We start from the raw sequence: 27092 nt of genomic DNA on the forward strand, positions 1-27092 counted from the left end.
AGTTATATGCATATCTGAAAATATTTCGCTCGAAATATTAGAATTTGTGAACTAAATTTCTCATTTTTTCATCTAATCTTCATAAACTTATTCCTGTATTATGTAATATTAAGTTTTCAGATTCACAGGAAGATGTAATCCTTTTTAAATAAAATTTAAGTACAACAACAAAATAATATATTCAAATAAAATTTTATTTTCATTAATATACATATATTACTTAATTGTCATGAGAAATATAAAAAACGGAATATACTTAATCGATATTTTTATTTTTACTTTACCCACCGATATTTTCATTTTTCCCACTGACAGATCTTTATTTAAATTGAAATTACCTTCAATGTTCATATAAAAAAAATATAAATTGATGCATTTTCAGAGAATTTAAAAACGGGTATTAGAATATGAAAAGCTCTACATCAAATATAAGACTCTTAAATAAAGTAATAATAAATACTTTCAACATTTAAATGATAATGCACTTCAGTATAAAATGTAAATATGGTAATGCATAGAGCAGAATAATTCTTTTCTTCAAAATACAGAGAATAGAAATAATAAATATCTCTCCAACTAAAGAATACAACATTATTTTCTTACATTTAGCTGATTTTCATATTCATCTCTTCAGACTCAAATCTTTCGTTATTTCTCTTATTTAGCATACTTGTCCTTGGGAAAAGAAAATAATTTAATTTTTTTCTTCAGAAATAAACGATTCTGTGCATTCTTTTTCGCTTATAAATCCGACTGACAGTTAAAGAAATTGAAATAATCCATAATGAGAAAATAAAATTGCTTATGTAGCGTAATGATGATGACATTTTTTCTCTTTTTTCCTCTGTTGATAGGCATTACATAACAAAATGCTTGGTCGCTTAAAGGGTAACATCCGTAATTACGTTTGGTTATTTTTATGGGTTTTCTCTTGTTTTTAAAGTTAAGTAGGCGGAGCGAGTAAATTGTATAATAAAGAATATAAATCACTTAAGAGAAAATATTAGTTGGGTAAATTGTTGAAGTTCATCTCGTTAGCTGAGTTACTTTAAAAATACATTATTTAAAAGCTTGGTTTTAATGGTCGACTGAACTTTTATAAACTTTTAAATTTTTTTTTTCGTAATGATTTTAATTTAGAGTTGATTAGTTATTTGAAAGTAATTTCATATAAATGTAATATGTTTTGCATTGGTGTTAAATTGGGAAATTAGATTGCATTTAAAAAGAATTTTTGTGCTAATTTATTTCAAATGTGTTATTGTCAAATCCATTTGTACATTTGTTATCGAAATATATATAAAAAAACACAGCATTTTATGCAATAAAATAAAGTGAAAAGAGGATATAACTTTAATTCACAGTTGAATGTTATTCTTATTTTGCATAACAACATCTTGAATATTCAATATTGCATGGACGATAATTCACCAGGCAGAATTATATATCTTGTATTCAAATTACATGGTTTTGCGGAGATAATTAGTTAAGAGATTTTTAACTTTAGAAAAATATGCAAATAAATTCAAGCAATCTAAATTTGATTTCTATTGAACGTTTAAATTTAAGTTTTTTATGGAAATATATAGGTAACCTAAATAAGAAACGAACAATTGTCATTGCGTCAGAAACACAATAGTGATAGCCACATCACTATTCAGAGCACTAAAGTAAAGTAAAATGCGCGTATTGATTTTATATAACTAATTAACAACTTCTCACGTGTAGTAAATAATGACTGGTACACGTTAAATCTCTCAGGTTGCAAAGTACTCTATGTTCCCATAACAAATTATACCTCAAGAGGTACTGAATTGGAGATCGTCATCTGATTTAGGTCAAAATTACGATCTGAGGGTGAATGAATGGATCGATCCTATAAACGGGTGTGACGTATGAGTTTAGCAGGAATGAAATTCGAGGCCATAGATGGCGCCACTAAAAGACAGGAATAATTGCACCCCTTGCCTTAATGTCCAACGACATCAACACTAACACTAATTCTCTTCTGAGCTATTAAAGTCTAACCAAGATGTGCTCAGAGTAGAGCAACGTACGATATAAATTTTAGGAAGAATTTTTAGACTGAAAGTGAATGCACTGTTGTTTCTCTATTCAGAGTTCTGTACAGATTAGGAGTAGTACCCCTTCTGTAAGAGTGACACTTATCAACAATGGATACTAATAATCCATAGTTGAATCGAATTCTTCTCCCGACCCGCACCGACCACTGTGCTAACGTAAGTTATCCTCTGTAGCAGACGGATCATGAGTTAGAATCACCTTGCAATCAGGAACACTGTGGAAGGCTTTCGTTATTTTCCTTTCCTCATAACGCAACTGCAGGTTAGCTCCATGGAAAAGTTCTCAATGAAGGCAAGATTGAAGGAAAGTGATTGATCAAGGAGTTCCCTTGTCTTTTGGGTTGGATTCGAAATGGAAAGGCTACGGAGTTCAACATTGAGAGCCTTAAACTCAGAACTGGGTTGCCTGTTCAAAGCTGATTGTAAAATGAAATAAATATTATGGTAGATCATGATGGTTAGTACTGTAAAAAACTACATTTTACGATAATATTTATCAGAAGAGTTTCCTGGGTTTTTTACAGGATAGAACATGCAAAAAATATATATAACTATTTGCATGTGTATACATATCAACCGTATTTGTGCTTTAAATCTAATACAATATTTAATAAAAATAAGGAAGACGAAGAATCGTTGCTGTCAATGACGTAGTCGTTGGCGATTCTGAAGCAAAAATTTTGCTCAATTTAAGCCATTCTAAGCCTTTCAAACATATTGCGATTCTAAAATCTCTGCAATAATTTTAGCTGCATATATATTTTTCGTGCAGCTTTACACAATCAGCAGTAATTATATATAATACTTATATTACGCAATGTCTCTGTTTAATCTTCTCGGTCTAATTGTTCATTACTGACAATTATTATGGGACGCATGAAGTATCTTATTTCATTACGTAAAAGAACGCATTTTAATATCAAAATTAAAGATAAGCAGATTTTACCAGTAAATATCAAAATGTTACTGGGATAGAAAATAAAATGTCAAACACTCTGTTCTGAATTCTTTTGTCATACGTAGCAATTATGCTCTGCATAGTTATTGTCGACGAGCGCAGAAACCTAACTAAGCTTCATAAATTAATTTTTATCGGCATAACTCGTGTTCCTAAAGAAATATACTGAATATTCAGCAAATAATGATACCATCTATCAAAAGTTCATAAGGAGCGCCCTCGCCTCAATCAGCATGCCCAGACACGTTCATAGGAGTTTTAATGAAAAGCCCCGAGGGAGTCACGCTAAATGATCCAAGAATGGAAGAAAATGTCCGTAATAATTACTTGTAATAACGCTCGCAAAATACCAGCTTAGCTGTTCTTCGATCACATAACGCGTTCAGAAACTTCAACGACGTTAACGGCTTATTCCGAAGCGATTTGGTGGAAAAGCTTTTAGTTATTAGATGTATTCATTTTAGCAATAAGTAAAGGTGTCTGGACACTTTATCGACTGAAATACTAAATTGGTAACTTGGCGTGTAGATTGTTATGCTTTAGTGAATTGCTTAGCTTTATTAACAGATACATATTATTGTAGCTGTTTGAGTTTATGATAATCGGTAAAACTTCATTAGTTAAATTTATTTAATGGAGAAAATCTTTACTTTTTTTTAAAATTAAGATGTTTAAAAAGATTTTTGATTTTATTAAATTTTACACACTGTTTAAATATGTTGTTTAATATTTTGGTAATTTTGCTTGCGATTTTTTTTGCTAGAAATATCTTTAACTCCACGTAAAATAAATAAATAAATAAACTAATGAAATGCTATTTAATCATTGGTCATTAGGTTCTGTGTAAATACATCGTTCTATTCTGTATAAATATATATCACTGTATTTTGTAAACTGTGCATTTTTTTAGAAAAATAGAAAAATGGCTTGAAAAGTAAAAACACTATATTGGCTACACTTTTTAATATACTTTTATAAGTTCGAGTATCAATGCTTTTACAAATGAATTAAAGAAATTTACTAAAAAATTGAATATATTTTGCGTAGCAATAAAGAAAATTAATTCTTTTTTGAAAAAAAGACCATTTATGTTAGTAGATTTGGCTTCTATATGGTTTTGGTTGAGCAATAACTTACTATATTTCGAACTTTTTTAACATTACAGAAAATGGCTTGAAAATTAAAACACTATAATATCTACGCTTTTTTTATATACTTTTATATGTTCGAGTATATTTTCTTTTTCAAATAAGTTAATGAATTTCGAAAAAAAATAAAAAATATTTTTTGCGTATCAATAAAGGAAATAGTTTAATTCTTTAAGAAAAAAAAAGAAACAGACCATCTATGTCTGTGAATCTGTCTTCTGGATGGATTTGGTTGAGCTAACCTATTTTGAACTTTTTTAACAATACAGCAGAAATATTTGAATTCGGTAAACTATAAAAATTTTTGTTATTTGAACTGTAATAATGAAACAATTTTCCCTTAATACTGTTCTTGTTCATTTTTTTTCCAGTTCGACCATTAGTTGTGAAGATAGAAGGTCCCAGACAGCCATTCAAATCAGGCGAAAGAGTTCAACTGAAATGTTCGGGTCAGGGCTCTCGACCTCCAGCAGTACTGACATGGAAAAAAGCAGGATCAAACTTCAAAAATCCTCAAGAAGAAGTGGTCACTGGGGGTAATGCAACAATCAGTGTATTTTCCTTTACTCCCACACCAGAAGACCACGGTCATTATGTCACTTGCCGAGCTGAGAACCCTCTCATCCCCGGAAGTGGCATTGAAGACGGCTGGAAGATGGAAGTGCATTGTGAGTAAAAAAACACAAAAAAATACTTAGTGTTTTACTTTAATTACTTGAAATTATATTTATTAGCATTGGACATCGCAAATGAATATTAAATTTAAGGTCGTCGAATTTTATTCTGGACATTGCTCAAAATGCGTGTTTACGAAAGTAGTCGCGATAAAAGTGAGGATTTAGGTTAACACAGCGCTTTTAAACCCATTTTTTAATTTCTACTATGGAAATTATTTTTTTAACACTAAAAGGGCCATTTTGGTCGTTTTTTGCCATTTCTCATGTTATTTTTGAAGATACATTTAATTCAACAATAACTTTTTTTTACCTTTCCTAAATTGTTTCTAAGTATACTATATCAAAATTCCTTGCTTTTCTGTTCATTAGTAAAATAAATAATTATTGAAATACCTAAAACAGTCAAAAGGGGTCATATTAACACCTATAAAAAAACGTTATTTTTTTATTATTTTATGTCGCTTATTTCATTTCGCAGAATTGCGAACATTATGAAGATGAACTGTAGAACAGAAATTAGAATTCAGAGTGTTAAGAAATGTCACGCGCAACAGATTTCAAAAAATATAAACTTATAGTAACATAATTAAATTTACGTTCCACGAACAGATTAAAATTGATTAGATTTTTAAACATTACTTCATCGTTTAGTGCTGTATCTGTAATATACAATGCCACCAAGACCCGAGGTTCAAAACTTCATTCTATGGGGATAATGCTTAGTGTTTTAAAAAGTAAGGAAAAGTTCCTTATTACGAAGTTCCTTATTTAGTTGTTAAGTTTTGGTTGAACATTGAAAATGCGAAGTTTAAGATCCTTCCTTTCTTTTAAACACTCATTCTTGCACTTAAGAAAAAATACGTTCAAAACTAACAGAATATGGTAAAACTTGTTGTTATAATATGGTAAAACCTGGTTCTAAAAGAACCCCAAATATCTCGGCGATTTTTACCGAACTGCTTTGGTAATGATCTTAGTAAAGTTAAGAACAAAATATGGTTCTATAATATATGATAAAATTTGGTGAAAGTAGTAAAATATGGTAATTTTATCTTAATACCTTGGAAGCATGGCAAAAAATCCACTTATTTAATTAAACTTACTTTCGGGTTTTGAATTTTATACTATATGTGCGGTAAAAATATAATTTGGAAAACCAGAATTTCAGGTAAACCGTTACATGAACGTAAATATTACCAAATAAATGGCTTAAATACCGTATATTTTGGTTTTATTGACCTGATTTATGTTGTTTTTTTTACCATAAAAGTCCATACCATACAGAACAATTATTTTACCATAATTTTTTTCTCCGTGTCCTGTGTCAATTTTTTTAAACACGCGTTTTGAGGTACATCCATTCTCCTAATTACAAGTTTTGAACTGGCTTCCCTTTCTTAAACACGCATGAGCTGTGTCCAAAATAAAAAGGAATATTTTCTATATTCTACATGAATTTGTATATACATTTATATTAAGGATTATTACATTTTTATATACATTTATATTAAGGATTATTACATTTTTATATTCATTTATATCAAGTCTTAAAGGACACAAAAATGCTTGTATGCTCTGATGAACCAGTTTGTTAGCAAGAGAAACTTTTACTTACCCAAACATTTTTCACAAATATATTTTGACAAAAATATATGCATGTAGCTTATATTTCTGTTTTAAGCCAAATAAGCAATTTAATAATCTGCAGAAAAAAGATGACATAACCAGCATTATATCAACACTTTTATTTTTATTTTAAGTACAATTTTGAATCATTTAGCGTTAATAGCAAAGAGGTAAAATTGGTATTTTATACGAAACCTTAATACACAACGATGAAGAGAATGCAGAATATAATTAATTAAAAAGAAGTATTGTTATCAGGATTGGTAAATGTTTACCGAAATAACAAAAACCACATGAATATACCTATCATTAATCTAACTAATTATTGATCTGCATAATTTATAAAGAAGGAAAGACAAAAATAACATTATATCAACACTTTTCTTTAATCTTAAGCATAAAAATTAAGCATTAATATAAAAGAAGTAGGTATTTTTTGATAGGCATTAAGCATGCTAAATATTGGGAATATTGTTTCATTGCTAAGCATGAACAAACATTAATGAAGTAAATTCAGTGTATTATTATTAAAAAAAAAACATTAATATCGGAAATATTGAGTATCATCGGCAAGTATTTTTTTTATTTTTTTTAACCTTTTTGAACCTTTTTAGTTTTAAGTATTTCTTTATTTTTTTTAACCTTTTTAGTACCGTTTGTATACAACATCTGGCATCATGGCGAGTTTGATTAAAAAGTGTGCGCGTCGTCGGTATCTTACGGTATTTTTGAGGAAATAGTAACATGCCTGATGGGTTGAGTAAAGATAAAAATGTATGCCCGATTAAAATTGAAATTTTAAATTACTCTTAGTATAATTTTCGAACTCTGATGGGGGGAGGTATCAGTTAGTGTTTTTGTATGTCTAATCTTTTTCCTATTTTGATGGCATAGAATTGGAATATCTAAAAAATGCAATTGTAGTTTTCAGAAAATTCATTTATAGTTGTTATATGTGATTTTTTACTTACCCATTAAAGAATATTGCAACTTTTTAAAACAGAAATATTTAAGTATTTATTTTAAAATCAAGTCTTTAACTAACGCGAAAAATGCTTTTTACCCTAGATAAATTTAGTACTAGTAATAGTAAAACTATTAAGCTTAGCCTGTAATACCTAAAATTTAAAAAAAAATCCTTTTTTAAAAAAAATACGAAATAAACATCATAAAAATAAATTGCAAATACATCACATTAAACTAATTTTCAAATAAATAGATATTGACATGGAAAATTTTCAATTTTTTGTACATTTGCTGAAAACATGTTTAAAAACCATTTACAATTAAAAAGCTAGTTGTTAGATAGTAAAATTATAACATAAGCATATCCTACTATTTCCTTAAAGCATGTTTTAAATATTTTCACCCGTAGAGAAAATTAGAGTGGTCGAAAGAGGAATGTGGGTTTCATCATCTCACACCAAAATAATCCTGTTTGCTTCTAGCTTTACTTCTAGTTTCACCTCTTCGCTGTGAAAACAAACAATCTTATTAAATATTTTATGCTTGGTATCTTAATCCCGAACATTGGGTTCGCGTCACGCATCTGCAGGATTTATTTTAAATACGAACCCCATTTTATTTATTTTTTCCAGGGAAAATTATAAGGAATAAATATCTCATTTTACACATATCGATACGATTTTATTAACTTTTTTTCTTCATAAATTCGTATTGTTTTCAAAGCATATTGCAATTTATTCATAAAACTAGATATTAATGCGTAAATGAGTTTTCAAATTAAACAGATTTGAACATATGAAGAAAGTAATGCATTTCAAATGTATGTTTTTGTTTTTGATTCAAACACCCTACACTACCAAATACTCGTCTCTAAAAATTCAATACTACCATTTTTTTTTTCTTTTTTAAATTTTCAGTTTCATTTCATTCATGCAATATGAGAGTACTTTAATGAAATATCACCGCATCTACTGATTATGAAACTGCATTCGTTTATTTCTTCATATCTATATTAAACCTGAAAAATATAATAAAAAATATATTCAGATTCAGATATAAATAATATAACACAAAATAATTTGTGGGGGGTGATTCAGATTCAATTAAAATTTCACTGCATACGAAGATCTAACAAATGTAACAACAAATTGCAATTGGTGTGTTTTTACAGAGGTTTACTTGGTTAAAACAAATTGTTAAAATTTTGAAGTTTGAGATAAATTATGTAAAAAAATATTTCTATTTGTATAAAAAAAGTTTTATTAATACCTAGTGAATTTTCGTATTGATACTTAGTGAGAAAGTAGAATTTGTATTGATACTTAGTGAGAAAGTAGAATTTGTATTGATACTTAGTGAGAAAGAAGTTTTAAAAATAATGAATAGATTGAAATTAATTTTCGATAGTGGGTAAATGATACAAAAGTTAAATTATTCGAAATCATTTTTTTTCTAATTTCAAATATTTATTTGCCGCTTGGAATTGTATATAACATAAGAAAATTAATAAATATATCAAATTATCAGTTTAGACATTTCCATATAGGGTTTGTTTAGAGAAACAACATAGAGTAATAAAAGTCAATAGTGAAACAGCGATGAAAATCCCTATTAGAAAACATTTGATATAAAAGAATGATTGAAATAAGTATATCTGAAAATAAATGTGTTATATTTAAAATGATAACAAAGGAATATTTAAGCCCATTGACATTTAATTTATTGCAGTAAATTTAGTTCATCATCTACTATTCTTTTATAATTTATTAATTAGCATCTTCTGATGTTTGCTTAGTTTACGTAATAACGAGCAATTAAATGTCTAGTAAACTTATAAAGCTCTTATTTTGGCAAAATTTTTTTAGCTTAAAATGTTATTGAACAAAATTTACATAGGTAGTAGACAGCAAAATAAAACTTTACCTCACTTTTTATGGATAACCATCAGTTATACAAGTAAAGCAGCATTTTAGTTGACGTGATTTCTATTAGCAGTTGAATTTTTTAACGTGATTATTCTAAAATTTCACAATTTGTTTAAAAAGTTAAGTAACTGAAAAATATTAATTTAATATTCTCTTAATATAAGAATTAACAAAGCTGAATAATCTTAATTTTGAATTGTGAAAATATTCTTTGAATATTAAAATGTCTTAATTGTGCTAAAACTATCCTCTTTGTTACGACGCATTTTAGCACAATAAAAACAATAAACAAACACTAAATTTATTTTTTGAAGTATCATTTAATCCAAAGCTATTTTAACAAAGCTCAAACTGAAACTTAATTCAGCTCTAAGCTACTTACAATATTAATAACATCAATAACGGGGAAAACTTACTTAACATATAACTTAACTCTTGCTAAGAAAATGTAATATCCAATATGAGTTTGTGAAAATAAAGAGACTTTTGAATTTCGTAAAAAAATGATTCATTTTAATTGCCTAAGTAAGTTTAAAGGTGTGTTTCACCAAGAAAAGTAAAAGAGTATAAAGTCATCAATAGACTAAAGTCTTCAATAGACTAAGACTGTATGCGCTCTCTTTTGCACAAACAAGAAAAATGGATTGCTGATCATTTGAAGTTAAAATAGAGAAACAGGCGCATCAGAAACAGTATAAAAGTTCTTATTATAATTCATATGATTGTTGTCGAATTTTAAGTGAATTAGAATATAGAAATAATGACTTTTTTAACAAAAATGCCTGTCTTTGAGTCTCTCATGAAATTCTTTTAGAATAAGTAATAACATGCATAACTACCAAGCGTAATAAACTCCAAAACGAAATTTTTCTATAGTATTCTAAAAATAAATACATGTATATAATAAGAACCACTTATGATACAAAGTTTTTAAACTTCATGTTTTCACTAACAAAAGAAACATCCTCTTACATTCTATAAATAAGTTTAAATATCTTAAAGTTACTTAAAATCGAAGAAGTTGAACCAAAGCGAAAACTCGCTAACAGAATACAATATTTTTAACTAACATTTCCTCTTTCCTATCATAAAAAGATGTTAAACTCTAAAAAAAAGTTCAGTTACTCGATGAAAGATAAACCCCTTATTTAAAAGCGAGCTTTTAAAAGATAAACAAAATTTTCTGATTAAGCCTTAATGCACTTTTCTGAAATTTTACTAGACCCCGTTATCGGTTGTATAAAATCTCCGGTTACCATAAATCTTTCGTTTTTTTCTCTGCGGAACGGTAATAATTCGGTTTGACATTTATTGGAGTCATTAAATCGAAAAGGCTAGCTTAATTCTGTACAAAACACTCACAAAAGAAAAGTAATATAATCACTTTTTTTAGAGTAACGTAAGCATAGTTTACAAATTCAGGTAAAAATGCCGCAACATTCCCGGAAAAGTATGAATTAAGTATCAAAGATCATTTCTCTCTAAAGCGAAGGTTGCGATAAAGTAAATAATTAAAAGAAATGTAAATTCAAATGTTTCCACAAAAGTTTTTTTTTGCATTTAAACCGAATCGTCGTTTTCCTCTTTTAATTGTCACGGTTTGTTAAATTCAAACCTGAATAAGAGAATTTGATATTTTAATGATTTCAGAAATAAATATTTGCTTTAATGACCGATTTTTCTTAATTTTTATTTATATTTTCTTGATAAATGGATCAATGAGTTCCATTGTGTCTTTGAATTTTACGACTTAAAAGTTAATCATTAATTATTTTAGGTAATGTGTAATTATGCATCGTATTCAAACGAATTACTTTGCTTTATGGAATGATCATTGTTGTCAATGATGTTAGTATCGAAATGTGTTTCTTCTTTCATTTAAATGACATACATAGTGTGAAAACAAATTTATTTTCCTATTGTCTCACATATTAATAGAATGCCGTTTTAAGGCTCAAAGATTAGATATTTCATTTACTGAATTTTATACCATCTTTAATTTTGTAAATTAAATGCTCTGAATGCATGACTACAAAGTTTTATTATTGGGAGAGATGACTTTGATACAAGTGTTTTGTAACAGTTATGTAATTATCAATGAATTTTGATGTCACTGCAATTTTTTTAATTAAATATACTTTATTTAATATCCGTCTGCTTTACTCAGGACTTTATTTACGAATTCTTTAAAACTCTCTATAGAAATTCTAATACCAAGAAAATACCTATGCTAGATTCTTATTGTATTTTTAATTTTTACGTTATTCAAATCGACATTTTTAATGCAATATTTAACACTAACTAGGTATTTAAAAAAATTGCATTTCGATATTAATACTTATAACTGAAATTATAATTCTAAACTCTCATATCTTATTTAATATTTTTTTCAAAGAAATATTAGTAATTTTTTTGGCATTTTTTTAACTCATTGCTTAATTTTAATAAATAATTTCGGAAAAAAAAGTGCTCCGATAATTATTTTTTTCAAATTGCTACTTAATATTAAAATTATTACTTCAAATGCTCATAATTTCTATAATTTTTAAAAAAGCTTCAGAAAAAAAATTTTGAAACGCTGACAACTCTAAATTCAATTTATGTTTTTCAGTATATTGCTTAATACAACTGAGTCAAACTAGTACACTTTCCTAAAATTATTTCCTACTGGAAAATGAGATATCATTTTAAAAAATTTTGAAAAGTAGTGAATGAAACTCTTTTGTTTTAAATTTACCCCTTATTTAAACTTTTTAAGAATCTTGAAAACTAATGTTACTCAAAACGCAATGATATTGAATATTAAGTTAGCAATAGAAACTTTATAATTTTATTGATAAATATTTTGTGTGATGAATATTTTGGGTGATCAATTTTGCAATAAAATTTTTTCTTACCATAATTATGTGCGAAATATTTGTTTATTATTATTATGAGCATAATTACGCCAATTTACTGTATTACTTTTTCATGACAGAAATGAAGAAAAAATATTCTAATAAAATTACCTTGCTATATGAAGATGATATTTCTTGTTAAAAAAATAATTCTGGTTTATAAAATCCAAATATATGGTTTTTTTAATTATTCATTTGGTAACGGTTTACCAAAAAACTCTAATTTTCAAAATTATAATTGTTTTTACCACACATTTAACCAAAAACACAAAACTGAAAAGTAAATTCAACCGAATGAATGTTTTTTATACCACAAATTTACCAAATTTCCCCACATATACCAAATTTTATCATATATTTTTAAACCAGATTTTATTTTTAATTTTACTAAACTCATTACAATAGCACTTCGGTAAAAACTACCGTGCTTTTTGATGCTCCCATTGAGCCATAAACACGATTAAATGTTACCATATTCTGCTAGTTTTGACCATACTTTGTTACCTTAGTATTTTTTTTTTTATATTTCTAGATGGTAACTACTGAAAATTATTCGAAAATAAATTCAATTTGCGTAGTTTTAGCTTTCTTGTATCGTTATAACGCATATTTTTCTAATTTTGAAACAACTTTAGCATTTTAGTCTAATTTCACTTATATTTATGGTTTGAGGTAAATTAGTTGTATGTCGAAATGATTTGTAATAAATAATAGCTTACCGTTTCCTTTACTACCCTATTTAACAACACATACATGATTTTTTTAGCATTTGACCAATAGTTAAAAAATTAGCTTTTAAAATAAAAAAGAACTTTTGAAAAATTTATTGTTGACCAACTCTTTGCCTTTCTTTGAAACTGATCCTGCTATCCTCGGCATCATAGTTCTAAAACGAATTACCGTTTTGTAGAGAAGGAGAACGATCAAAATACGTTAATTAGATACAAGGAGATTTGACCAAAGCCTTAAGTGATCATCCAGTTTGAGTATTGAGTAATATCACCATTAGTTATAAAATTCTAACAAAACTAGCTTACACTTCCCTTATCTAATAAAAAAGAACAATTCCATGTTTATTTCGAAATGCTGTATCGTAATTCGAAATAAAATACTTTTTTCTACCTCCAAAGTCATATCTCTTTCTAAAAGTGATCTTTCTTTATTCTTGTATATTCAGATATGTAATATTCATAACGATAGTCCATCACGTTTTATGGTTAGTAGTCATTTTGCTTTCCGTTCAAGCCATACCATCCGATATACTGAGTTAAGATTCTTTCAGTATCTTGCAATTGTTATTCAGCAATAAAATTCAATATATAAATATCGATCGATGATTTTTATATTCTTTTTGTACTACGTCTGACAGAACATCCCAAAGAATATTATGTGGTCTTACAAGCACTTATGTTTTCACACCATGCATGGTTTTTTAAATTATTTATTTATTCGAAAATTCTACCTTTCTTTTATTCAATAATCATAACATATTTTATTGTTTTATATCTTTATGTACGCTTGAAATTAATTTTAAAATATGCCATATTTAAAATGATGTGAAATTTGAAATTTAATGCACATTTATGCTGAGTTCAGATTTTTATATAAATATTTGCAATTCTCGTTTAGCAATAAAATTCAATAGCAATGAAATGCAATGTATAAATATCTATCGATATTTTTTTTTCTTTTTTTACTACGTTTGATAGCACGAAATAGAGACTGGGTCCATCATGGCTTCACAGCACTCGTTTTAAAGCTATATATTTAATAGCAAATCATATATTCTATAATCATTATTAAATGTATAATTTTATATTTCTTATGCAAGCGCAAAATTAATTTCAAAATATTGCATGCTTTAAATTTCATACAATTTAGTGCAAATGAATACTGAGTTAAGATTCTTTCAGTATCTTGCAATTGTCATTCAGCAACAAATTCGGTAAATAAATATCAATCGACAGATTATTTTTTCTTTTCCACTCCTGATAGTACAAACCAGAGAATATTATGTGGACCACACATTTTTTTTAAGTTATATATTTAATCTCACTATATAACTTTATTTAAACTTACTATATAATTGTTTAATCATTACAAATTATAAATTTTTGCATTTTGTATGTATGCGGGAAATCGAATGGCATATAAAATAATCAAAGTATGTCTTATTTGAAAAAATATAAAGCAATTTTATAATTATTATGCTCTTATTTTCCTTTATTGTAACAAAAAGAAGTTTCAATTTATTCCAAAGCAGAAATTTCAAGTAAAAGATTTGAGCTTGTAAATTTTAAAATGCAAAGACATAACGTTTAATAACAAAAAATGACTGATTACAGTAACTTATGAATAGAATTCATTTGACAGTATAGAACTTGTTTTCAGGCGTAGTAGTTTAAAATTTTTTAACAAATAAACACATAAAGTTGCATGTTACATTTACAAATAGCGGCAAGGCAGTTTAAGACTCATGTCTTTCAGTTTGTTTCATTTCCTTGCTATTCTGCAATTGAATTTACAAAAAAAAATGAACAAATATTTTCATTCAAAATTGTTCATAGAAAAACAATAATAGACTAAGTTTTTCAGTAATAAACAAAAAAATTTAAAATATAATGTAAATTTCATGATCTTCTATTTTCATATGTAATTGGAATTAAAAACTAAACTGCTGTTTGTAGAAAATGCAACACCATGAAGGAATCATCAGAATCAAATGAAATATTATTTTAATATCAATTATNTATATATATATATGAACATGAATAGTAAATTTTCTTTTACTTTTACGACTATTTCTTCATTTCGATGCCTGAAAACTTCGGATAATATGTGCTTTTTTCCATTCATTAAAATATACTCAAAATATAAATTGCTATGTAACAAATAATAGAAGAATAATTCTTTCCATACCAATTAAAGCGTATTTTGATTCACCCTTCAATAAAAAATTCAAATACATTAAAACAACACATGTTCCAATTGACTATTCTTTTACAAAAATTGTTCTTCACTTACTTGAATTATCATAAGCAGATTTACGTCGTCAATTTTCATGAGAGCTAAAACTGCTATTCATATGCAAAACTATTCATTTTACTCGTTTACAGCTCCCTTCGATTTTGTTAGAATCAAAATTTACAAAAACTGCAATTCACCACGCTTCAAACATCCCCCTTTCTTGCCGCTTCCCCTACTTCGAATGGAAGTTTTCTCTTTAAAATTTCTTTTCTGTTTTCTTTTGTATTATCATTTTCCTCTCTCCAGAGACTGTCATTACTCCAGGATTTTCATGCTAAACTAAAAGCCTGGAAATACACTTTTTGGAAGCTAAATCACATTTTCCAATGTCCCAAATCTCTCTTTAAAATAAAGCAATAAAATTCTCGGAGCTTCTAGAGCACTCAACCCATCAGCGAAGCTTAAATTTGCAAGTAGCTGACAAATGATCCCCAGGCTAGAGACGCGTGGGATGCGATTGCTTTTTCACCTCAATATCTTGAGCCCGCCCCTTTACCTTTCATGGGAATTTCTTATCATAGATTTATAAATATGACATCCTGTCCTTATGAGAAATTCTCGGTTCAGCTTTATTTCGTATCAGTCGAAATGTACTATACGGCTGAGTATTTTAGACTGAAATAGATGTTTGACATTTTTTAATAATAAAAGAATCGACTAGTACTACATTAAATAGTTGCAAAATTGAATTTTTTGTAAAATGATAACATTAGTTATGTTCTTAAACTCTATCTTCATATCCTTATGGTAATTTGCATGTTGTACTTTTTTCCTTCTATCTTAAGAATGACCGAATATTTTTAAAAAATGGTTAAAGTAAAATAGAATGTTTTAATGCAGTATGAGTCGGAAATAAGAAACTTGAGACTGAACTGAAACTGAAGTAACTGAACTTAACTTGTTTAATTAACTAAACTTAATCAAACAAGAACTAATGCGTAACAAAATATCCAACTTAGTTAAAAATACGTGCAATAACAAAATGATTTTTCTCTTTATTCAAATACAGTAGAATTAAATAGTTAATTTGATTATTGTTGGATTTTAGTGACGAGAGTTTTTTTTCTCTGTTGATAAAATAATTCAATTAAGTGCAGCGTCGTTGGCTGCATGTAAGAGACTCCAGATAGAAAAAGTGATGATATTTCCAAAAAATAAATATATTCCTCCTAAAAAATGCAATTTAGTTTATTATGTTTGAGTAAGCCAGAATTCCAATCTTTAATTGCAAATTTAATTTAATTAGCTATAATATTTACTTTACTAGTCGCTTAACTATCAACGAAGACGAAAATTCACTATAGCGGAATTATTTGTTTCTAATTGACATTTTAATTTAAAAGCATGTAAAAAAATTGAAGAAAACATTTATGGAAGTTTGTAATTTAAGTATAAAGAATTGTTTTTTTTTATTCGTGACTTTTACTTGAATAATAAACAATCATTTTGGGATTTTAATCAAGACACGAAGCACTGTAAGTGAAGAAATGGGCCTTATATTATTAAAATGAACATTTTAAGAGCACCACACACATTTTATGTAATGTGTCTGATCTTTAGTCGACTTTAAACACATTATTTCAATCTTGGGAAAATATGATAAATTTAGTACTACTGTCAATTAAGATACTTTCCCCCAAATTAGCCTAATTTTAATAAATATCAAAATGAATTTTTTTAGGTTTTATTTATTACCCTATAATGAACACATGGTCCAAATTTGAAACTTCAATCCTGGTAAAAATATATTACTTAGCATTGCCGTCAACTAGGTTAATTACCATGATAATTACAAAATATTGAAATGAAACTCTTTAAGCTATTTTATTTTGAGGACGTGCTTCAAGTTAATAGCTTTTCAACTTCATAGGAAGTAGGAGAATTAGTGATGAGGTGAAAGCTTTGCATTTGTATATAAATACAGACGATATAAAATTTTCTGAAATACCATCTGATAATTTAACGCATCAAAATTAAGTATTTTCTTTTGTAACTTAATTTCTACTTTTTCTCCTTAGTTGTCCCACAACTAAGTCTCAGACTTGGAAGCAAACTTCGACATTCAAACATACTAGAAGGAAACGATGTTTACTTCGAGTGCACCATCAAATCTTCACCATGGGTCCATGAAACTGGTTGGCGATTCGAAGGCCAGGAACTTGTTACAAATATATCTGCTGGTGTGATCGTCAGTAACCAGTCACTAGTTCTTCAAAAAGTACAAAGGCGGAACAGGGGACGATACAGCTGCACAGGAACAAACAGTGAAGGACAAGGAGAGAGTAATCATGTTTACTTACGTGTACAATGTAAGTACTTTGTTATAAATCTGGATATAATCATTGGTTAACTTTCTTTAATGTGACTTATTAACCAGGTTTGACGCGTAAAGAAATACAGCAGATGAGATATCAACCACATACATGCTGCAACAGCGTAAAATGTCTTATTTCTGAACAATATGTTCATTTGAAATTAATAATGATAAGATTTTTTTTCCTATGAGCTGCACAATCTATCTTCCCGATGAGCAGACCTAGTGCGTTCTCCAGAAGTGGTATCCACTCTTTCAGGACCACCACAATGGGTGAGATACCGTTGGCCATGTTTATTTGGACGTCTAGTTTCTGCCACACTAGATGGCAGCACCGAGACTCTCTTTGGATGCTAAAGTGCACTAGAAATTTAATTTTGCCGGAAATGCCAAGATAATGATAAGATAACGATGCCGAAATATATATATTTCAATCTAGAAATGCATTAGCTTTACTTGTTGGATAGTTCTGATAATAAGCGCTGATTTATGCGCTCGAAACAGGCTGACTTTTTCCATTTCTGCTCTTGCACATTGCTGAAAACATAATTTAATTTTATCTGAAATTCTCAAAGGAGTACATTGTTCACTGAAAGCGTATTATGCACTGCCATTGATTAAGTTTAAAAGGTTAATTTCATGAAAAATTTTAAGTGAAAAACATATTAATAATTCCTGTGTGCTTTGGTAAATTAATTTTTTAGAAATACACATAAAATTAGACGGAAGCTATTCAAGTGAAATTACGGAAGAGCTATTTGTNATGATCATTTAAATTTTTATTGCATAGTTACGAAATAAAATTAAGAACAGGATTTTACACTTACAATACTTGACGGCTCTTCAAACTGTACTATATAGTACATTTTTAAAAAATTATTGTGATATACAAGGTTTCTTAGTAATAATTGTACAAATAAGACTATTTATTATGATATATTTAAATGAATGAAGAATATTTTTGTTATACTATCTGATCTCAACACACGTTATAATAACAGATTCAGTTATCAATGAATGAGCAAAAAAGCTATATATATATATATATATATATATTAAAACTTCATTCTTGGAGGCCACTTCAAAAATATAACCATACATTTATTTTGAAAATATTGTTTAGTGCAGTTAAAGAGTAAAATAAAAAATTTCTGAAGTTTCATATCGTCCATTAAATGTTTTCTTTTCCATCAATCAATTGAAAGAAATGTTTACTAAAGCTTTTCCTAAAATAGCAACGGCTTTGCATTATTGCCATTATTAAATTTTTCTGAAAAATATTTAAATGAATATTTAAGAAATTCTTTGCTTAAAAACCATTAATTTAATTTAGTACTACCCTATCACATTATTTTAGAAAAGAAATGATCCAACAAAAACTATCACGAGATTGTTTTCACTTCTGTGGAAAACAATATGTTTAATACTTAAATATTCACAAAACACCTTCATTTTCAGAAATAACACAAAATCTGTCAAAAAGCAAATAAATGTCAAAGTAAATTTAGTCGCGGAAAACAACACTTACAAACTATCTATTTCTAGTTTTTTTCCCCCTAATCAAACGGGTGTAGCCCCATTTTTAAAAATAAAACTGACTGGAAAATGAAGAAAATTATAGCGAACATCGTAATCACAACCTTTCTTTCTAAATCTGCGTGAAAACTGATGGTTGGAGATCGAGTGAAATTTCACCACTTGGCGTCATCAACATAGGATGTTAAATGGAAAAGTAGCCAAGGAAGGTTGTAAAGAGAAGTTAATAATAAGTTTTGTTAATGACAATCTTGCGTGTTGGTAGCAAATGAGTGGATTTTTTTTTGGTTTCTTTAAAAACATACACCATGTAGCAGGTGTTAGTGGGTTGAAATTCATTACTCAACATTTAAATCAACCGGCACGTCTCTATTAAAGCCTTATGCAAATTTTGATGCTTCTATGTTATTGTTTTAGAGTTAAAAAATAAAAATGTTATCTAACCCTACAGATTTAGTTTGTTTAGAAGCAAACTTACTTTCTGACTTTAGAGATAAAAATTGCTAGTTGTGAAACTGAATTATATTTACATGTCATTTTGCTTAAAATGGCTGAAATATCGTGGTGCTGTTGAAGTGAATAACTTATTTCGAAGCTGTTTTCGTGACTTCAAGTAGTTCTTGAATTTTACTATATATTCATTTTTCAAACATTTTTTAACCGTCATGTTCCATTTCAATAATTTTCCTGTTCAATGAGTTCTAACTGAGATCTAAATTAGCCTCCATAAAAGAAAAACTTATCAAAACACTGTAAAGAAAATTGGGATCGAATTCGTTATATAAGGAACCGTTACTTTGGTGGCATCATCCGTGAAATCTACTTTACTGTAAAATTCATTTTTTCAGTAAAATATTATACATAATTTCCCCAGTAGCATTAGCTTAATTTGAGTTATTCAGTGATTTTACAGTAATTATTACTTTTATAACCGTCGTTGAACAGCTGACCAGATTTCGAGTTGACGACTACCCATGTCCAAGTCCATAGCCCTTGCAATTTTGGACCCAACCCAGAAAGCAAGAGCTCTCCAGGATCAAGTATTGGGAGAAATGTTGCTTTCGTGGAGAACTTTTTGATGGAACAAACCCGCATTTGCTTTACATGATGAGGAAAGTCACGTAAAACCTCCTACCATTAGCCTGATGGCAAGAGAACTCTAGCCCAAGATCCGACTACTCAGAGGATATTATACGTCATCACTGTTTTTGGTCCGAGCCGGGTGCTGAATTCATATCAATCAGAAATCACTGAGATTCGAACAAAGATCTCCTCAACGGGAGGCAAACGCTCTATCCCTTGAACCACCACGGCTCTTGTAATTGTTAGTGTAAAAATTTCAGCATCTTATTTTTTATTTCTAACATGTTCCATAGATTGTACGTCAAAAATTACCGGTATTCTGAGTGTACCTGAGTGTACAGTGTACAAATATGACAGCTCTATTAGTTTTTATTTCCCTATCGAATACTTTCCTGTCTCATGTTTATAGTAAATATTGCATTTATATCAAAAAGACAAACTATTTTGTTAGCTATCAATATTTTTACGACTTTATCCTTGAATGGATTTCCCCAATTATTACACAGTTAGAAGTTTTATTGCTTGTTCTATTGAATGTCATCCATATTTGCTACAAACCTTAATATAATGCTGAATTGAACCTCATCCTATCTTAAAAAATCTGCCTTAAAAAAGAATCATAGCTTAAAAATCCTGGCTTAAAAAGGAATCCTAGCTTAATTTACCTACATTCAGCTTTAATTTACATGGAAGCGTAAACCTGGATATATTTCAAACTTTATTAAGTTTGCCGCAATTTTTCACCGTATTATGATTAAATATATTGATATCATGGATACATTTCTCACCTTATTAAGGCTGTAGATAATTTTCCTTAAAAATGCCTATATAATGGAATCCTGATTACGATTGCAGAAAATTTTCCTCGTATTCAAGTTAAAGATAACGATGTCATGGATATATTTCTCACCTATATTTCAGCTTGCAGCAAATTTTCATTGCATTATGATTAAAGATACCGATATTATGGATATACACCGAAGAGCAGTTACATTATGACTATCCTGATAATAACATGTAGGACCACCTTTAGCCCTCAAAACTGCTAGCACCCTCAGTGGCATTGATTCACAAGGTGCTGATAAGCATCTGGTACCAAGCGCTCACCAACTGGTCCTGCAATTCCCTCACATTGCGAGGGGGTAGCGTGGCAGCACGAATTTGGTTTTCCAAGTAGGACCACAAATGCTTTATTGGATTAAGGTCAGATTCAGGTGAATTTGGAGGCCAAGACATGACTTGAAAGTCACTGGAATGTTCCTGGAACCAATCCATGACGATTCGACTCTTATGACATGATGCATTATCGTTTTGGTAAACACCATCTATGTTCAAGTAGCTTACTGACGTCAAGGATTGTTCTATGAGGATTATGGGTCCTAATGTGCCCGATGAAAACATTGTTCCTGGGCGATAAACCATGAAAACCTGGGCGAGCCCACTGTTATAGATGGGGGGGTGGTCATAATGTAATGGCTCTTTGGTGTATTTCCCACTTTATTAAAGTAGAAGAAAATTTTAACCTTATTCTTACGAAAGATATCGATATTATGCTTCAAAATTCAATAGGACATTTTGTAGTTTACGGTGAAGAGCAATGTAATAGAAATACTAATTAAAAAATAATAATTCTTTTAAATCAAATTGTATATGAAAATTACTAATGGACAATGAAATTTTGGTATTGAAATTATCTGTATTGAAAATGTATAAATAAAATGCAATTAAATGTAACATTTAAATTATGAGATAAAAATTCCAAAAAAAAATTGGAATTAAATGCCGTGTAAACATATTCGTACGTGATTACGCTTTGAAGAAAGAGTGAACAATATAACATAACAATGTATCATGCAAATATATATATATATATATATATATATATATATACAATGTCTAAATTTTTATTTACTAACTATTAATTTTTCTTAATTTCATTTTTAAAAATTTTAATGACTATATTTAATGCNTATATATATATTGCTCAAATCATATAACGCATTTACTACACAAAATAAAATTAAATATAAAGTCTGTCAAATAGTTTAATATTTAAATAATAAACGTCTAAAAAAGTTAGAAATAAATTTCTTTTTTCCTTTTAAATTATTTCTTAAATCGTGTTGTTTCTTAACTCAGTACCATTTGTATTGAATTGCAAATTTTCTCATTTTTAACAACTGTTTAGAATATCCGTTCATTTTCGAAATTGAGATAAATGAAAATATATTAAGGAAAATTTCTGTTACATTTATTCCAGTGCGAAAGAATATAAAACTAATTAATAAAGGTTATTTCTGTCATAAATATAATTAGTATATTTAAAGAATTTATGAAATTCACTCAAGTTTAAAAATGGATTTTAAAGGAAAGTCACGTTCAAATCTTTTAGATTTTAAAACTTGACAAAAATGTTTCAATAATAACATTGATGAAAAAAACTTTTCAAATTAAAAAGTTAATAAACTTTTCCACTTACAGTGATACACGAAAGTCAGCATACACTTGCAAATTTTCCCATTTTTTGAAATAAAATGCAAATAAATTTCTTTTTCTCATTCGTGTAGCTACCAGTATGCATTTGAATCATTATGTGTCTAATAGATATAAAAAATTTTAAGATTATCATAATCATTTTCAGATTAAGTTAAAAATATGCGTTTTTCAAACACACAAAAGTGAGCATACAGTTGGAATTAAATAGATTTTTGCAGGTATTTGGACATCTTTTTATTCTCTTAATATATTTGTAAGAATTGTGCCTTGTTTTATATAAGCTTTAGAGGAGATTTTTGAATGAAATTTATTTCTTTAATTTTAAAATGGCAACTAAAAGAACTGAAACATCATTAGAAATGAGAGAACTGGTTATTAAATTGAAAAATGAGGCAAAATCACTCAATCAAATAAGTCAAATTATTGGTAGAAGTAGAGCTACAGTGCAAGGAATAATAAGGAAATATAATTTGACAAAAACTACGGAAAACTTGCCTCGTACTGGTAGACCACCAAAATTGAACGGTAGAGATAAAAGAGAAATCATTCGAACAATTCGTAATAATCCGAAAACTAGTGCAGTAGACATAGCCAAACATCTTGAAAAGGTTAAAGAAACTGATGTAAATCCAGAATGTGTTAGAAGAGCCTTGAGAGAAGAAGGATATAATAGCAGAATTCCTCGTAAAAAACCTCTCATTAATAAAGCCAATAGAGACAAAAGATTAGCATTTGCGCATCTTCATGAAAACGATAATTTCGATTACTGGAGCAAAGTTATTTTTACAGACGAATCTAAATTTAACATTTTTGGCTGGGTTGGTAAGCAAAAAGTTTGGCGACAACCCGAAACAGAGTTAGAATTGAAGAATCTGATTCCTACAGTAAAACATGGCGGAGGTTCAGTAATGGTTTGGGGCTGTTTTTCAGCTTCAGGTGTTGGCAATTTAGTCTTTATAGAAACCACTATGGATCGTTTTGTCTATTTGAATATATTGAAAAACAGTTTGAAGCAATCAGTGAGAAAATTAGGCATAGGAAATGACTGGATATTCCAACAAGATCAGGATCCAAAGCACACAGCTGGTGATGTCAAGGAATGGCTGTTGTACAACACTCCAAGACAACTGCACTCCCCTCTTCAAAGCCCCAACCTGAATCCTATCGAAAATTTATGGGATGAACTGGACAGAAGTATCAGAAAAAGGCAAATTAAAAGCAAAGATGATCTTAAAAAGGCATTGCTTGAAGAATGGCAATAAATCCCCCGCACTGTAACCGAAGGACTGGTCTATTCAATGCCTAATCGTATGAGAGCTGTTTAAAATTCAAAAGGTGGACCAACTAAATATTGAAATAAGGAAATTTCAAACGTAGAATTTCCTGTATGTTCACTTTCGTGACTTGCGAAATGACTGATTCTCCAATATTTTATATTATTTTATGTCTAATGATAAAAAAACTGCTGTTTTTGCTCATCAATTTTTTATTTCTAATCAATTTAAGCTAAATTGAATTCAATTCTTAGGTAAATATTTGAAATAAATAAGTTTCTGTTAATTTTGAAAGGTGTATGCTGACTTTCGTGTATCACTGTATTTGAAATAGAAAAAGATTTAGGAACAAATAAATTTATTAATAAAGCATTGTTTGTTTGTAGTTTTCAATTTAGATTAAGAATCTGTCTCTTGTTATAATATTTTGTTTTAAATGAAGTAGAATAATTAGTCAGTTTCTGTCTCATAAAAAAATAAGAGCAAACAATTTGGTAGTTAGTTGATTATTCTCAGTTGTCAAAATGTTGCCTCGATGTTCATGATTTTAATTTGTTTACTTCGTGATTAAAATTTTAATAATTATCAATATATTGATAAATATATATTTGGATTAGATTGAAGCTACTAAGATACCGATAGAACACACCGATTGATGTTGAATCATGATGCTATAATACACTATAAAATGTTCCAGATCAAATTTCGTAAAATTAATTAACGTTAAAATATTATTTTACCGTAAAATTGATTCTTACCAGAATATTAGATTTTTTGTTAGAATTTATTTTAAGAACAATGCACTCAAAGTGCTGGTACTTAATACCGTAATTTCATACGTTCATACGTCATTAAATTATGTAATGATATAATTTTTTTAACGTCAGGGAGAGTTCAAACTACTTTTTTCAACATTTAGAAAAAGTTTCTAATATTCAAGAAGAGTGTTTCCATATAATCATGAAAACAAATATCGCATTCTGCGTTAGTATTACTATGTTTCTAAAAGCTTATTTAAAATACATTCGTTGTATTTCTTGTTAGACACCAATGGACTTCACAGATAAGGATTCAAAGATGAAATAACAAGAAGTAAAAAAATTAGAAACTTAATTAATAACAAAATTAAAGATTAATAAACAGTAATAATATTTTATTGTTTTAAATTCAGTATGATTTTAAAAATGAGTAATGATTTCGTGAAATTGAAAAGAGTTATGACGTCCCAAATAGCAGGCAACTGTACGGCAAACGTTGTATTTTAATTTGTTTGGCAAATGAGGGTTGACTATTTAATCTTTTTTTTAAAAAAAAAAAGACTTAGTGGAAATATTAGTATGCCTGGATATTTCTTCAAAGATTGAATAAAAACATGCAAAAAAAAATTTTTTTTAAATCTCATTTTTTTAGCTCATACTGTTGCAAGATTTGTTTTTGACTTTTTTTTTCATTCTTGGTTTTTTCAGGCTCTAAAATGCAACAATTTGCTCTTTATTGGAAAATTAATGATAAGACCAACCTGCACTTTTCCTGTGTTAAATGAAGTATATAAAAGTCTGCGCAAATAAACCTTGATTCAGTGCTGGTTATAAAGTCTCAAATAAACCTTGAGGAGGTAAATTTATCCTCGGTTTGAGAATGCTTTCTACTTTCGATTTGCGAATATTTCTTCCTCGATTTCAGAAGGTTTTTCCGGCCTTGTTATTTAAAGGCAAATTCCATATCGGTATAAAGGTATAAAAGAGTTGTTTATGCAAGCCTAATACAAAATTCATAGTGTGTCAATTAGCATAGATAAATTCAACATAGTTTCAAGTTCATATGGTTTATTTGCTAATGATTTATAAACCCTGTCGAGCTTTGTGATAAATATTGTTACTGACATTAAAATATACCTAACACCACTATTTAGGTATTATTATTGAAGAAACTTTTACTGACAAATTACATCAAGTTATTCATTTTAAAATACAGGTAATTACTTAGGTTTCAGAGACATTTGAGTGACTAATCGAGGTAAATAATAATCTTAAAAGGAAACATTTTATTATGCTATAAAAATGAAGTTCTCAATCTATTAAGTGTAACTATTATGTAATAAACATCAGAAAATCTTCTAAAAGTTCAATGACAATATTCTAAATTTTAATATTACTTCTCTCAGAACATATATCCGTTATATCAGTTAAAAACAAAGGTTATATCAGTTTAAAATCAAAGGTAATCAGTTAAAAATAAAGGAATAAGTCGATAAAATAAAATAATATAATTACATGACATGGGACTAATATAATTACATAGGACTAATAATACAATTGCTTAACAAGGGAGTAGGAATTTTATACTAAAAGTTCTCAATATAACACTTGCCATAGTACCAATTAACAACTAAGCATACAGCTAATTTATTTTTATAAGTAACCATAACACAATGATGCTATTCCTTTGGTATCAAGTGAAACAGCGAACAGTATTATTATATTTTATCCTGTTATTTTTTTAAAAAATTTATCCTGGAATATTTTGCTAACTAATTAACAAGTATAAAATACGACAGAAAACTTTACCTAGTGATAAATATCAATAATTCATTAACTCTTAAAGAACTTATTTTTAATTATTTCTGTTTACTTTAAAATAACAAATTTAAAACGTTGAATTTATATATATAAGTTCAAAATGAAGATAAAACAAAGGAAAATTATAGACACATGCAAAAGGGGGGGGGAAACAATAATGAAAAAAAATAACAAACAACTGATTATAAAAAAAAGGATGAAATTTTTTTAAAAAAACCGGAAAATAAAAGATATAATCTTTTCATCAGCCCACACGATTATATCCGCAAATATATATATNTCTTCAATTCCTACAATTAATTCACACTCTCCATTTATATATACAGGGTGGTCCTGAAATATATGTCAAAAATGTAAAGGTAGGTAGAGGGGACATAAATAAGCATATTTCGGATAGGAATGTGTGTGCGGCAATGGCACATTAAAGCACTAGCTTGTAAAGCAGTATGAATCAAAGGAAACTGAAAAGACAAGTAAAGACATAAAAAAATTCGACTCCTTA

General features: G+C 28.3%; 1 protein-coding gene across 1 annotated transcript in view; it reads left to right on the forward strand.

The window, feature by feature from the left end:
* Positions 1–27092, forward strand: part of LOC107449925 (neural cell adhesion molecule 2) — a 458476-nt gene that overhangs the window by 310757 nt on the left and 120627 nt on the right. Inside the window, exons 5-6 of the mRNA XM_016065606.3 lie at positions 4562–4858; positions 17327–17617. Coding sequence (XP_015921092.1) covers positions 4562–4858; positions 17327–17617 — 588 coding nt within the window. The remainder of the gene's footprint in view (positions 1–4561; positions 4859–17326; positions 17618–27092) is intronic.

Source organism: Parasteatoda tepidariorum, chromosome 4 (genome assembly GCF_043381705.1).
Source record: "Parasteatoda tepidariorum isolate YZ-2023 chromosome 4, CAS_Ptep_4.0, whole genome shotgun sequence".
Taxonomy (NCBI): domain Eukaryota; kingdom Metazoa; phylum Arthropoda; class Arachnida; order Araneae; family Theridiidae; genus Parasteatoda; species Parasteatoda tepidariorum.